The 17,310-nt window shown below is 26.2% G+C and overlaps 1 protein-coding gene across 6 annotated transcripts in view; it reads right to left on the reverse strand.

Moving 5' to 3' along the window:
• Window positions 1–17,310, reverse strand: part of LOC101239749 (otoferlin) — a 209,604-nt gene that overhangs the window by 23,822 nt on the left and 168,472 nt on the right. For all 6 annotated transcript variants that reach the window (XM_065796214.1, XM_065796217.1, XM_065796218.1 and 3 more), the window contains 5 exons: window positions 3,838–4,068; window positions 3,584–3,718; window positions 600–725; window positions 438–473; window positions 150–241 (listed from right to left, as the gene is read on the reverse strand). In XM_065796214.1, coding sequence (XP_065652286.1) covers window positions 150–241; window positions 438–473; window positions 600–725; window positions 3,584–3,718; window positions 3,838–4,068 — 620 coding nt within the window. The remainder of the gene's footprint in view (window positions 1–149; window positions 242–437; window positions 474–599; window positions 726–3,583; window positions 3,719–3,837; window positions 4,069–17,310) is intronic.

The raw sequence follows: 17,310 nt of genomic DNA on the forward strand, positions 1-17,310 counted from the left end.
ATAAATATATAATATATATTTATTTACTTTTAAAACGTATTAGCATACATTTTAATAAATAATATAATATAAATATATAATAAATAATAAAATAAACTTTTTTTATAAAGCCATAAAATTAATTAAAAAAAAAAATACAGCAGACATGCCTTCCGAAGATTGGATTAAGTTCTTTAGGAATATACTTTTCACGGTCTGAAATTATCTTATTTCCAACTTGAATCCTTATATAAGGATCTGACTGTAAAATCAATAAAAATACATAATTATTTTATAAATGTAAAACATTATTATATACTTATTTATTATTCCTGTAGATAAACCATAAGATAGAAACCTAAGCAGGGATGCAGAGTCCCAAAAAGGATCTCAACCTTTTTTTAGGACTTTATTTAGAAAAAGTGCTTAAAAAAAAATTATTAAATCAAAAATATAACCTTTCCACTAATATCCATTGCTTTCAAGCCCATAGCCTAAAAAGAGATTTTTATATTTACTAACAAAATTTACAACAGAAAAATTCATAAATTTAGGAACTAATGCTATAAATTAAGAACTAAGAAATCAATTGAAATTATAATTTTATCAACAATTATCACCTGAACTATGTATACTCTACAAAGAACATTAAATCGATCTCTTCTAGGGAGGTGTCTAAATGATCCTGTTTTTAAATTGTTTTTAACATATGGTGGCAGGGGGTCTTTCCATACTTTTATAACTCCCTAAAATAAGTAATTTAGTTTCACCAATCAAATCATCACCAAAACTGGCAACATTGTAATTAAAAAAAAAAGCTAATAATTTGAAAAAATATGATGATAACATAATCCGGTGGACACAGAAAATCTTTTTTTAACTTTACATTACAATTTCTCTAAACCCATAAAAAAAAATTTTCTTTCAAACTTTTTTTTTAGATTAAATAATACTTCTCTAGCTTTAATTGTGTTAGTAAACTTTTGTTTACAAATCTTTGATTTGTAAACAAAAGATGATGTTTATGATATTGCAAAATAAACTAAATTACATAAAGTAAAACGTCCAAAAGCGGAAAGAAAATTTTTTATAAATTTACAAAAGGAAGTTTTTATTCTCAGTTCAGTAGCAAGAATATATATATATACATATATATATATATATATATATATATATATATATATATATATATATATATATATATATATATATATATATATATACATATATATATATATATATATATATATATATATATATATATATATATATATATATATATATATATATATATATATATATATATATATATTCTTGCTACTGAAGTTCTTATAAGTTATTTAAGTTATACAAGTCTTATAGTTAGATATATATCTAACTATAAGACTTCACATATAAAAAAGTGCTGAAAAATGATGGGATTAAAGCATTTAAGAAAAATGCATCTAAAAAAAGCTCAGATGATTAAAGAAATTTAATGCACACAGAGGTTGGTAAAAAAAAAGGGTGATAAAAATGTGTGCATAATTTAAGATAGCAAAACATATTTGTAAGCAGTTATTTTACTATGAGAAAAACTAAAATTTTACTTTTTTATTTATTCGAATTCATTTTATTTGTCAATAATCAGCATAATTTATATATTTGTAATTTAAACTATTTTAACAGGGAATGCTTTCAAAATAATTCCTTCAAAAACGATGCACACATTTTCTACATTTTTTCTACTAATATTTTTAATGTAAGCGGTGAAATGTTTCATCAACACTATTCCAATTCCTTCAAGAGTTGTTCTTGACTGGTTGGTCACATTTATAAAATACTTTTGTCTAGTTCAACCCATAAAAACTCAATTTGATTACAATCCGGCGATTGAAGGGGGCATCTATTATCTTAGTTCTTTAATTAATAACTTTGAAGTATGTTTAGGATTGTTGTCTTGTTAAAAAATACATTGATTGATACATTTATTTTTTGTCCAGGCAAAAAAACCAAAGAATGTAGTGATAACAAGTTTTATGAAAAATTCTCTCAATTCTGAATAAATACTCCCTCAATTCTGGCTAAAGTAACTTCCCACATTCTCCTTAAACTTATCAAGATGAGTGTGGAAGATTATGGTCACTGACAAGGAAGTTTTGTGAAACCGCGTTGAAGACCCATGACACCATGTGTCATTTATAAGGGATGACACCACGTGTCATTGAAGTCTAAGATGATCTCTGGTTTATTTTTGTCATATTTCAGGGCACTTAGTCATTTGAATGAATAGGTAGTTTTTGTGAAGAAAGTATCTTTAAGGGATAAACTACCTATCACTCTGATTACATGTGATACTAATAGCCTCATATTTGCAGAAACCAATAGCCTCTAAAACCAGCCACATATTTGCAGAAACACACTCTCACACATTGGTACTACAAAATACTTTTTTGATATTGTTTTTTTAAATTATCATTATTAAAAAAAACCATCTGCTAGATGCAAACAACATTTTAAATTAAATAATTGCTGTTAAAATATAATACATTCTTCATTCACTAATAACACAAACTAGTATGTTGGTTCAAGTCTCCTGTTAAAATTCCTGAACCTTATAGACAACTCTAGCAGTTCAAAAATATTCTAGAAGAATGCTTAGTATTCAATATAATTCGAGAAATTTATCCAAAATACAAAAATTACAAAATATAATTGTCATGGTCACAAAATCAAAGTTTTCTAGAACATCATCTTTTGTTTTTCCAGAATAACATCTATTGTTTTTCTAGAACATTATCTTTTGTTTTTCTAGAACAACACCTATTGTTTTTCTAGAACAGCATCTATTGTTTTTTTAGAACAATATCTATTGTTTTTCTAAAACAACATCAATTGATTTTATAGAACAACACCTATTGTTTTTCTAGAACAACCTCAACTGTTTTTCTAGAGCAACATCTATTGTTTTTCTTGAGCAACATCTATTGTTTTTGGCAAAATGGGTTAGGAAAACACACTTCTAAGCGAAAGATAAAATAAAAATAAAGAAAATAATAATAAAACTTTTCATCATTTAATAAACAAATTCTTCAAGAATTAATCTGAATGCTTTTCTACTTTGGATTCTACTTAAAGTGAGTTTTAAAGTGAGAAACTGGATATTAAGGAAAACTTGCATATGGCAAATTGGTGAAGGCCTGGTCAAAAGCCAAAAGTCAAAAGGTTTAAACAGTAATTAGCTAAATTTTTATTTCATCCCTTTTTTTGCACATAATTTTCATCCCTTTTTTTGCACATAATTTTCATCCCTTTTTTTGCACATAAACATTATCAAAATAGGAGTTTGACAAGAGAGTTTACCTTTTTAAGTACATTCACAGTTTTGTCTTGCCAGCATAAAATGTTCCATAATATAAGTCTTACAAATGTAATACCCGCTCAAGCCTCATCCATCATCTGATGTATGTACAGATGTTATGGTCACTATGGTCATCTATTGTTTAATGCAAAGCTTATTCTACTGTCAGAATATTTTATTTTGAAAATGTGAAAAAGATGTCTAGTAACTTTCATACTAGAGTTAATACTACTACTAACTTTAATAAATAAGAGTTATACTAACCTTGAACTTTCCGCAAATTCTACGTTCATCATCATCATCGTTTCCATCACTTTTCCCTGTATATAAATTCCAAGACTGAAATACATCACAGAACTGATCAAAATCCTTAATTTTCTCAAGTTCTGTGTCATATATCTAAATTTAAAGACTAAAATAGTAATGCAAAGTAAATGTTATTTCATGCAAACAAAAATAGTATATGTAGACAAATAAATTTATTTTATTAAAAAAATGAATATTAATAATAAAATAACCTTAAGTTGAACAATTTTAGGGTTAAACATTTTTTTTGTATCTGAGCTAAAAAATTCTTTTTTGTGTTCCATTTCTAAAATGACCTCATTATACTTTTTTTTTGAGTTTTTCATTGTTTCTATAACTTTTGCTTGTACACGTTGCATATATTTTAAAGACTCATAAAATCGTGACCACCAATCAATTTGATCTTCTTCAATTAAAATGGCTTCTTCTTGATTTTTGTTTTCCTTTATAATAAACAATAGGTACTATTGTCATGTCATGTGCATAAGATTTTCATAAATTTGTATATTAAATATTCAATAAAAAAGTTCTGCGTAACATTTTTTAACTTTTTTTTGAAATATAATAAAGCTAATTATGAGTTATCAAATAGAACATAATAACTATCAAATTTAGAAATCATATAAAAAGTAATAAAAATAAAACAAAATAAAACAACAATTCATGACAATAATATATATATCTATATCTATATATATATATGTATATAAATCTATATACATACATACATGTATATATATATGTATATTCACACATATATATATACATACATATATATATAAATACATATATACATACATATATATATATACATACATATATACACATATATATATATATATATATATATATATATATATATATATATATATATATATATATATATATATATATATATATATATATATATATATATATATTAAACATCTTCATTTTTAACAAGGCTGCAAACAACCACTATTACAGTTGAAAGTTACTGGAAGAGAAAGTTTGAAGTTTATAAAGCAGGATAACAATTAACAGATGACTTAAAAGAATGTGGGTTATATAAATCAGGAAAACAAGATGAATGGAGCAAATTGATGTTTGAGGAAAAAAACTAGACGAATAAGATTTTTCGGAGCACTTAGGAACAGTCACAGTAAAAGGATGAGACTTTTGAATGAGATGAGAATTGGATGACGCAAACATGAAAATGAGTTTTAGTAGATGGCGCAAGAGACACTAGCTCTTTAGAGCAGTACCCATTATAGTATTTCTAGAAAAGATAAAGAGAAGCAACATTACAACGATGTGATAATGATTAGAGGTTGGCTGCAAGAGCAGATCCAACTATGTTTACAATGCATTTTTAAACCTTGTCTAAAAAAGAAAGGACATCATTTGAAGATCTGCTCCAGATATGGTATCAGTATTCCATACAAGAATGGATTTTAGATTATAGAAATAAAGAATAGAATCCGGAGTAAGAAAGTGGCAAGCAAGATAAAGAGATGCAACCTTAGCAGATGCTAGTTTTGTTTCCAAGAAAGATCAAATGTAAGAGTTAATCCCAGAAGACAAAGGGTAGATGACTCATTGAGTACATTACTGTTCATAAATAAAGATCTAAACTATTGTAATAATGATTAGCTGAAATTGAGTTTTATCTGAGTTAAAGTTCACCAGCCACTGAGAGCCCCATCCTGTAGCAGAAGTGAGTTCCTTTTCAAGCTCAAATGCGCCCTCAAAGCAATTAGAGAGTGTTGGCTTCTTATCAAAACAAGAATAAATTGTAGTATCATCAGCAAACAATGCCACCTTAGATGGAGAAAGTCTGGGAGATCTCTAATGTAAACAAATAAGAGTATAGAGCCAAAGATAGAACCTTGAGGAATCCCTAAAGTTAGAGGAAATAAAGAAGATTGATGCCCATTGAGAACAACTTTTATACTACAATTGAAAAGGAAGGATTCAACAATCTTATAGATGTTACCTGATACATCAAAAGAGAAGAACTTATGGAGAAGACCAGTATGCCAAACTTTATCAAAGGTTTTAGAAATGTTGAGAGCAATAGCCTTAACTTCTCCACAGCTATCCAATGCACGATAAAACCTAACAATTATTACTGTTAACAAATCAGCAGTAGAACAATAAGATCGGAATCCATATTGATCAGAAAGTTATTATGTTCAAGATAAGACTTATTGTTTGTTAGTTAAAGATTCAAAAACCTTGCTTATGATAGGAAGAAGACTAATGGGATGTAAGTTGGACGAGTCAGATCGCTCTCCAGAGTTTTGGAAAATATTGAAAACAGATGCCACTTTCCAGCAGACTGGAAAACAAAAATCTAATAAGCACTTGTTAAATATTTTTGAAAGTTTAGACGACAGCTCTGAACAATATTTCTGTAAGACTAAATCATAAAAAAAAAAGAAAAATAAAAAAAAACTTAAAACTTAAATCCAATAATTTATTAAATAAATTTAAATTTTTTTAATAATACTATTAAACTTTATCTTTTCATTAACTAAGTTCAAGTAATGTATAATGTACAAGATATCATTTAGCTGCTTATAGTAAACATTGTAAATGCTGTTTTACCTGATATGCATTTTTTATATATTGTTTATAAAAAATGCATATTGTTTTATTTGTTATATACTGTACATGTTGCATTACCTGTTATAAATTGTGCTATGTAAGTTGTGTTATTTATTATATATATATATATATATATATATATATATATATATATATATATATATATATATATATATATATATATATATATATATATATATATATTAAGCCTTCCCGGGAAGCGCTTGCCGTCACACGCCTTGTGCGCCCACGATTTAAGTAATTGTTTTAGACAATTTGAACACATTTTTATATAGTAAGCATTTAAAAAATTAGTGGCTAAATAAAGCTATAAGAAACTACAGAGAATAAAACAGCTATACTTGAAGAAAAGAAACAAATAATATACGAAATAGAAAATCTAAATAAAATAAACTAAATTGAAAAAAGAAAAATTTTATAAAAAAAATAGTATACCTAAATATTTTACGGTTGTTTTTTGTTTTTTTTAAAGGGCGATTGTTATTTTCCACTATCAACATTGATCCAAGTTGAGGAAAAAGAAGATACGAATTTAACAAAAATAAAAACATTTTTTGATATACAATTTATTCGTGACTTTTGTGCTAAACTTTACTTGTTTAATCAATACACAGGGAAGCAAGATATGCAATTAATTTTTAAATTTATTTATTCTTTTAACAAGTTTTTCATGTAAAAAAGTAAAGTCATAAATACTAATATTCAAATATAAAATATTTGATTGTTTTCACTACTTTTCACCCTATTTCAATGGTCTCCACTTTAGTTGGATTTCAATGGTCTCCACTTTAGTTGGATTTCAATGGTCTCCACTTTAGTTGAATTTCAATGGTCTCCACTTTAGTTGGATTTTCCAATATGTTTGTGCATTTAAACCCGATAGTTTATTTACTGATGAACTATTGTTACTGACAATGTTTCAAAAGTTTGTGGTGCTAGTGCATTGGTAACTTAATGAAATTTTTTAACAAAATATTTAGTAGCCTATTTGAAACTTTGTTTTTAACTTTTTAAAGAGATTTTTTCAAATGAGCAATAATTATCTTCATTATCACTAGTTCTGATCCGTTCCAACGTTAATATGTTGGAAATTAAATAGTATAATGTGGCATCAAATGTGTTAAATACATTTATAAAAGAAACCAATCTATTCTTCTATTTATTTTCTTCTGCCATTAAAATTTACTGCTACGTAATAAAAGGAGAGCTTTGAAAATAAAAAATCAGATTAGAGTTAGATGTCAAAGAGAAAAGTGAGTACAAAACCTATTACAAAATCATTAAAAACTGTTTAACCATGGGAATACAACTTTCTTGGTCAAAAAGTTATAAAAAAGGTAGACACTGTTGTTAAAATATGGTGTAAACTTTGCGCGAAGCATAGAAATATCATTCAAAGCGAAACTTAAATATTAGGCTCTGCTAGAAATTCTTTAAACATATTTTCAAATGGAACTAATGTTGTAACTCATTATCAGGTTTAATATTTATTGTACTATATATTTATAATATATAGCGCATTAAAAATCATAAAAAATAAGCAATTATGTAATCTTACTTATTTCACTTATCTTTCAGATTATGAGGCTATCTACAAAATTACATAAAGAGGCTGAATGATTAGACAACGTTAGTAACTCCTCTACTCTACTTCAAGTGCAACAATGAAGTCTGAGAGCCCAATAACTGATGACAATAACTCAATAAATGAATCAACTATTGAAGTATATTTAAAATTAATGAACACTGCATATGAAATGGCTTTGAATCCTGCTATGCGGCATAGTCATTTTGAGTTGCTTGCAAAGGTTCAGCGTGACAATGGTGTCAAATTATTGCTAGGAAAAAGCAACAAAAATAAAAACTTTCAGGAAGCAATGGTTTTCGAAGAATGGAAGCCTTCACAATTAGTGGTAAGATTATTTTATAAAAATTCACCTTGCTTAGAAGTTTGGGAAAAACTGTTTACATATAAAAAAAAATGATTTTCCAAATATTCTTTTATTACCGGAGTTGTGCTTTTGCTTATCTTTATCTAACAGCGCAGTCAAAAGATGTTTTAGACACTTACTACAATCTTTACAGATCAGCAACTTAGTATGAAACATAGTACCTTGGAACAATGCATGTTGATTTCTGGAAATAACCATGTATGGACGGATGACCAACGTAATGAAGTATTAAAAAAAGCGGTATATATGTAAATATATAAAAAAACGTTGGTATGTTAAATTTCCTATTAAACTAAAAGAATTGAACCAAGACATCAAATCTATATCAGTTGAAAGTGAAACGAGTTTTTCAAAAAATGAACTATCTGGTAGAGATAAACAATATCAGGAATCTGAGGACAGTAACAACAGCTCCAACCACAATATTATATCAGGGTTAGATGAACAAGAAAGTGACTATGTGGACGATTATGAATTTAACATGATGACAGCGATTATAACTAAATAATTTAGATTTATTAGTTTTATTCATTGTTAGTTTTAATGAGTTTTTATTATTTTAATCTTGTTACATTTAAAAAATTAAATAATATATTTTACATCTAAATAGCAATTTATTTTCCTACTATAAAAGTATTATATAAGTACTACTATACTATACTATACTAATAAGTACTACTACAAAAGTATTGAGAAAAAATGTAAAATATATTCAAAACATTTTTAAAAGCCAAAAGACAATAAAACAAATAAACATAAGAAAAAAAATTAACAAAATTTCTCATAGTTCTAGTGTATATAAAAAATTAGTTCCTTATTTAAACGGAATGATAAAAATTGCATATCGAAACATTCAATTGTTGTAAAATTGTTATAAAGTATATTTTTTTCCTCAGGTTGTATCAAATTCAGTAGCTAAAAATAACAACCACTCAAAAAAAAATTACAAATAATGTATAAACATTTTATCAAAAAAAACTTCTTTTTTTTTTAATTATTATTTTTCTAAGTTTATTTAATTAAAATTTGATAATTTGACAATTTTGTTTCCTTTATTTAGTACTGCTTTTTTTTTTTCTCAGTCAACAAGGTAAGCAATTTGCCGCGAAATATTGAAACGCTTTAAAAGTTAAAAAATGCAAACTGCCATGGTCAGCGTGTCTAAAAAAATTATTTTAAACGTGGACGTACAAAGCCTGCGACCACATACGGTTCCCAGGAAGACTTGATATATCTATATATATATATCTATATATATATATCTATCTATATATATATATATATATATATATATATATATATATATATACATATATATATATATATATACACACACACATATATATATGTATATATATATATATATACACACACACACACATATATATATATGTATATATATATATATATATATATATATATACACACACATATATATATATGTATATATATATATACATATATATATATATATATATATACATATATATATATATATATATATATATATATATATATATATATATATATATATATATATATATATATATATATATATACACACATATATATATGTATATATATGTATTTATATATATACATACATATATATATATATATATATAAATATATATATATATATATATATATATATATATATATATATATACAAACGCTATGACAATTGACGAAATTAATTGTAGAACACAATAAGAGAGGGTGTTGTGCTATAACAGTTATAAATGTTTTTATAATACCATTGTTTACTTTTTAATGTATATAATTTTTATTAGTGTTATTTAATAAATAATTTTTGCAATAATTTGATTTATCACGTTTATTTTTGAATTAATCAATTGTTATTGATTCTTTAATATAGGGCAGTAAACCATTCCAAGCTTCCACAACTTTACATGAAAAAGAAATTAAATCTAGCATTACTCTTACAGTATGCCTTTGTTTGTTAACTTTTGTTAACTTTGTTAAAGTTTGTTAACTTTTGGTTATGCCACAAAAATTGTAATATTTTAATTGAGCTATACATATTGCGTCGTTTATCAAATTAATCTCTTCCTAACCTTTTTATATTTTATACTAAAATATTAAATCTCCTCTTAAATGACGCTCTCCTATTGTTGTTTCATTAACTTTCATTCTCTTTCATATGAAATTTTTTTTAAAGCTGATATTAGTTTTGTCTTCTTTGTACTTTTTCTAACTTTAAAATGTCTTGTTTCAGATAAGGACACCATGCTTGGGTAACAAACTCATGTGGTCTTACAAAAGTTGTATATAATTTTTTTACTATATTTGAATCAAAATATTTAAAAATTTGCTTAAAGAGCAATTTGTTTTTCTAACAGCTTTATCAATGTGACATATAATGTGCAGATTTAATTGAAAATGGTAATATCTTAGATTTAATTTTAACAGAAGCACAAGAGCGTATAAATAAAATCCATCATAACCCAACTCTAGCAATGCTAGAAGGGGACACCAAATACTTAGCTGGAAACATTTTGGCAAAAACACTAAAGTTAAAATGTCAAATTATGGGAAATCTAAATTTAATTATAAACTTGGTAATTACACAGACATAATTAATTTTTGGAAATAATAGTATAAATAAGTGCTATGAAATTTTCCTAAATGCCTATAATGAATTATGCCCAAAATACATTCCTAAAAAAAATATATACTTTAATAAAAAAGTACAACTCAAACCTTGGATTGACAGAGAAGCAAAAAAAGCAATTAAAAATTAAATAACTTTATGGCATAAATTATTATCTAATGGCTTAAATTATTATCTAATGGCATAAATTATTATCTAATGGCATAAATTATTATCTAATGGCATAAATTATTATCTAATGGTTTTAAATGTGACTAAAAGTCCAATATATTTTATAAGTCCAATTTTTCATAATTTTTAATCAACAAAACAGAACTATGAAAATAAAAAGAGTCATCAAGACAAAACTATTTTATGCTTATTATATTTATTATATTTTATTATAAATTCACACACACAAAAAAAAAAAATTGGGTATTAATACGATAATTGATAAAAATAGTTCTTTACATACAAATCGTGGTGATATTGCTAATATTCTCAATAAAAACTTTCATTCTGTATTTGTTATAGAAGATCCAACAAATTTTCCTAATATTACAGTAAAAACAAGCTAGGCCTAAGAATTAGATATTGACTAAGTAATAACTGAAGATATCATTAGGAGTAAACTTAGTGAACTAAATGTCAATAGAGCATTCGGTGCAGATGGTGTAAGTTCATACATGTTAAGAAAATGCCAGAAAAGTTTTTGCAAATCTCTAGAGTTACAATTCAAAAGATCCTTAAAAGAAGAAAAAGTTCCACTCAAATAGAAAATGGAAAATGTAACACCACTGTGGTCAAGAAAGGAGATAAAAATTAATCCAGCAAATTATAAACCAATTTCATTAACATCAATACCATGCAAAATTCTTGAATCAATCTTAAGTGACAAAATTATGGAACACATGTTAACAAACAATTTATTAAATAGTAACCAACACAGTTTTCAAAAGAACAAAATTTATCAAAATGGTTAAAAGTTGAGAGTGATAATATTATGAAATAGTTGTCATTATGGTTATTGAAATTCAATTATGAAAAATGCAAAACTATGCACATTGGCTTTAAAAATCGATGTTCAACTTATTCAATGTTTGACACTGAAACCCAACAGAATAATATCTTGGCAACATCAGTAGAACAGGATTTAGGAATAATTTTGCAATCTAATTAAAAATGAACATGTAGGTGATATAACTGTTTGATGTAAGTAGTTGTGGTTTATATATTCAACAAATTTGGTGGAATATTTATCAATTTTTTTCATAGTTTGAACATTATTTTATTTTCCTATAGTATTTGGGTAATTAAAATCTCCTGTAATTAGCAAACCAGAGTACCTATTATGATCAATTTTATTTTTAGCTGCTTCTATTATTTCACATATACAATTGTTTGTTTGTTCAGATGCATCAGGTGGCCAATAAATTCAACCAAGTAAAACCTTTTCATATTTTATACTTAAAATACACTAAGTTCTATATTATTATCTTCAGTAAAACTATTAATTGGTGAGTAAACTAAAAAACTTCTTTTTATGTAGATAGAAACACCACCTCCATGTGTTTTGATTGAATTTCTGTCTGATCTATTATTATGGATTGTTTGATAACCATTTATATATGTAAATGAATTTTCATTAAACCAAGTTTCAGTGATCACTTAGATATCAGGTTTATAGGATGCAATATCTAATAAAAGCAAGTCAAATTTATTGTTTAACGATGTAGCATTTGTGTATCTACAACTCAGATAATTTTTAGATATATCTATATTATGTTTTTTTGGAATCAATTACATTACCAATCTGATATTTTTTAACGTTCATAGTCATTGAATTTGTGTGGTGCTACTAGGGATGTGGTGGGGATCGAACTCAGAATCTCTCGCTTATGAAGAAAGCGTTCTACCACTACACCACTACCGCACCTACTTAATTGTTTTGTTACATTTTAATTCATTTTTATTTTTTATTTCATACTGTTTAATGCCTAAAGCTTTTAAATATTTTTGGAATAAACATTAAGGTGTTTGGAAAGTTTGAGTTAAGTCTGTTAAAATCATATGGTGACATAATAAACAATAAATATATTGATCATGGAGAAATTTGACTTGAGAAAAATTCTCAACATTAATTGTCACAAAACTGAATTTTAGAAAACACGGTTTTGTTCAACTCTAGTGGCCTTCTTGGAAAAACAAGTTAAGTGCAGTACTACAAGGGATGTGGTGGAGATCAAAGTTTAAACTTCTCGCTTATGAAGTGAGCACTCTACCACTACATCACTTCTGCATAAACTTTGCTATCGTTTTACAAATAGAAATGTTACAAATAAGCAGTAAAAACTAATCAAGAAATTAATTCACAGGAGAAATATAAATCAAAAAGTGAGAAAAAGGTAAAGTTTAATACCTCTATAGAATTGCTTGGGATTTAACCATTTAAATTAAAAAGTGTTCCAAAACACAGCAAAATACCTGCAGCAAAACATAAGTTTTACATTATAGACAGAATTGAAAACATGATGTTATTAACATATGATATTGAAGCTTCTATTACAGGAGAAACAAACAATACCATTTCTAACAATAACTTTAAGAAAGGTCACAATCTTGACATTTTAATGTATGAAACTAAAAAGAAAATTTTCTGGTAACCATAAAGTGCAATTGTTAACACTTGCACCAGAATCTGGGACATTTAAAAAGATATCAAATTACTTTAAAGTGTCTGAGTATCTTGTTAGAATTCAACACTTTTTTAAAATGATTATAAAAATTATAATCATTTTTAATTAAAATTATAATCTCTTTTTAAAAAAGAGATTATTTCCAGGAAAAATAATTGGAAACCCTATTCAACTAGAAACAGTCAAGTTAACAATTAACTTTTATGAAAGTTATGTGTTTTTAAGAATAATGCCAGGAAAAAAAGATTTTGTTAGTATACAAAAACAACTTTTTCAAAAAAGGTTACACTCAATCACTCAGAGTGTTTGCTTTATAAGCAAGAAGTTCGGAGTTCGATCCCCCACGTCATTGCTAGTTTGATCCCCCTTGTTGTTGGTAGTACTGCGCTTAACTTGTTGGCTCCGCGCAGAAATCTCTTTTTTCAAGGTTTGTGTTTTAGAGTTATAGAGTTGAGAGAAGGTTGTAACTACAATTAAGTAGCCTCCTAGATTGGAGTGGCCTTCTCAGCCTCGGGGAGGTGAACTAAAATTAAAAAAATCTTAATGAATTATATGTTGCATTTAAAAATGACTATCGTAATGTCAAAATCAGTTTGTAAAAGTTTTGTAGTCTGAAACCTAAGTGGTGTATTGCAACTAATGCATCAGGTATTCACAATGTATGTGTATGCATACATCACCAAAATACAAAACTTCTAATTAACGCAATTAGGTGGAATAAAAGTTGGGTCATTATATGCTAAGCAGAGTAAAGGTCCTTTCTGGACCATCTCAGATTTTGATGAAACTTTTTAATTTTGTACACACTACAGTCCATAAGTATTTGAATGACATCTACATTAAAAAAAAATGCTTCAATTTAATAATTCTTTTTTTTTGCATTATTATTAGATAATTTAGGTAATATAAAAGTATTTTGATTAAAATACTTTGATAAAAGTCAAGAAGATTAAAACTACATGTTTATTGTTTTGTTTCATGTATTTTTACATAAACTTTCTGTTTTGTTAATCAATCAATAATCACAACTCTATCATGTACCATAATTATGTTAATCATTCATAAACCATGCAATTACCAAGTATGATGTTTTTGTGAAAATTACATAATGTAAGCAACATAAACACTTAACTATAACTGTATATTTTATTTCAAGAGATTTATTTATGTTATAATTTTGCTGAAGTAAATTTTGATAGTCTTAAAGTATCACTAATAGCTTAATAATTTATATAAATTGTCGATATTATTACATAATAAATGGCCAGACAATGAAAGTTGACTGTAGAAAAACGATCTGCAATATCCATATTGTGGATTATATTTTATGGGTCAAATAGCATAAAAAAATCAAGATTTCGTGTTCAACAGTTCGGAATAACTTTAATAGAAAGAAACTGGAAGTCTAGTCAATCGAAAAAGATCTGGACATTGCTGAAGACAGAATAGTTACAACCATTAGTAAAAAAAAAAATTATTGGCAGCTCCAGAATTAACCGGTATATGTCGCAACGGTGAAGAGACAATTGATTGAAGCAGAGCCTAATGGTAGAATAGCTGCAAAGAAACCTTTCTTTTGGTCCCAAAACAGCAACAACAAAAAACTGCATCAGAGTAGACAAAATGACATGAGTGAACAAAACTACACGAAAAATGAACCATCAATGACTGCGTGTTCTTTGGACTGACGAAATGTGTTCTTTGGACCAACAAAACATGTTTATTGGACCGACAAATCGAAGTTTCAAATTTTTGGTTCTGAAAAAAGACTGTCTAAAGAAAAATTGGTGAATTGATGATAAAACAATGTGTGTTGCTAACTATGAAACATGGTGGGAGTAGTGTAATGGTTTGAGACATTGTAAAAATAGAGGGAAAAGTGACAAAATAAAGATATTTGAACATTTTAAAAAGTCATGCCATACCTTCAGGAAGTCGAATTATTGGGGAGCCATTCAATTTTCAAGAAGATAACAATCCAAAACATTCTTCAAAACTTTGTCGAAATGAATTGGGTGAGTTAAAGTTAAAGAATGATCAAGTATTGAATAGAATGATTTGGCCTCCCCAATCACCATATCAACAACAAGATTTTATGGGATGAACTTAAAAGAAATGTAAAAAAACTAATTAAAAATTGTTTAATTCAATTTTTTAATATGTAACTTAATCAATAGTAAAATAGCTTATTTTTCTGGTCATTTTTGGCTTCAGTTTCTCTCCCAATAGTAAAGCTTTACTAACTTTGAATAGTATGACCATTCAAATAATTATGGATGGTATTGTATATGTTCTAATAATTTTAGATCAATATCTAATACAGTTCTTGAGAAAAAACTATTGAAGTAATAGTATATTTTGCACAAAATTTAACTTTTCAAGTAAAAGTTTTTTTATCATTTTTAATAGCTAATAAATTTTGAACAAATTGGTTTTATACTTCAACAATTTTAAGATAGCAAGTTGTGTAGCAAGTATGATACTTTTAGAATAAAAAAAAATTTTAAATCTGGGATTTCAGCTTGTTCCATAATGGCAGGCTAAAGTTGATATTTTTGTTTCGTGATTAAAAGTTTTCGTGATTTTTTGTGAAGCTTAATTTTAATGCTAAACTAGAAATTAATACAAATCAAATTGCCTCATGATACATTAATGTTGACAAGCGGTGAATAAAAATTAAAAAAAAAACTCAGTCGTTTAGAAAGCTGCATTCAAAAGTTATAAGTCATCAATGTGAGTCAGATCAAGATTTTTTTTAAACTGATCCTTGATGCATCTGTTACCTAAGATACCACTGAATTATTTGATATTATCTTTTATATTAAAAAAACAAATATAATAGAAATTTTATTAAACATTAAAAAAATGAACTATATTGTATGCTTTTATGATGAATCTTGGTGAACAGAGATCACTTAAGATGTAGGTGAACTTGATATAAAATTCAGATTCATGCACATAAACCAGTTAAAAATTTTTTAAAGAAATGATGAATGCTGGGTGCTTAACTCTGAAGTTATATGCATAGTTTCTACACCAACAACATTATGAGGTCAAAGGTACAACATATCTGATTAAGATTTAAAGAATATACGCAGTTGGCTACAAAAAAATTAATAAAAAAATAAACACTGTTATAATATTATTTACAGTTTTTTTTTAATTTATCATTTGTTATTCTTTTCTCTTTTTTTCCAAATCCAGTGGGGGTTGGAGGGGAAAGGAGGTTAGGAAAGAATTTGCCCCTCCCATATCCCCCTTTGTATGTCCATAATTCAATGTTCTAAATTAGTTTTTTAATGACACTATATTAAAGCTTTAATTTAAAATTTCTTTGTAAAAAACATTTTATATGCTTCGTTACAAAATGTAAAATTTTTAAAATACTGAAAAGATGTTATTTTTAAGCCCTTACTTTGATCAAATATTACATGAATCTAGTTTTTTCAGTACAGCTAAGATGTGATATACAAGTAACATTTTTCCAAAATTTTGTCAATAGTTTTGAATAAATGAGGCATTTTTGAGACTATCAAGATCTTAGAACTATTTTTGAACTCCTTGAGCAAAATTCCATTTGGATTCCAAATTATAGAAAAATCCTCCAAACTATTATCAAGATATCATATATCAAAGTTGCTTTGTTGTCTCTTCAGATAACAGATCAAAAATTTGAAAAAAACTGCTAAATAAATAACAATTTCTCTACAATTTATTCATTAAATGGTAGATTCGATGATGATCTGGTTTTTGTATAAAAAATGTAAAATTATATATATTATACATATAAATATAAATATATATATATATATA

Source organism: Hydra vulgaris, chromosome 04, assembly GCF_038396675.1.
Source record: "Hydra vulgaris chromosome 04, alternate assembly HydraT2T_AEP".
Lineage (NCBI taxonomy): Eukaryota > Metazoa > Cnidaria > Hydrozoa > Anthoathecata > Hydridae > Hydra > Hydra vulgaris.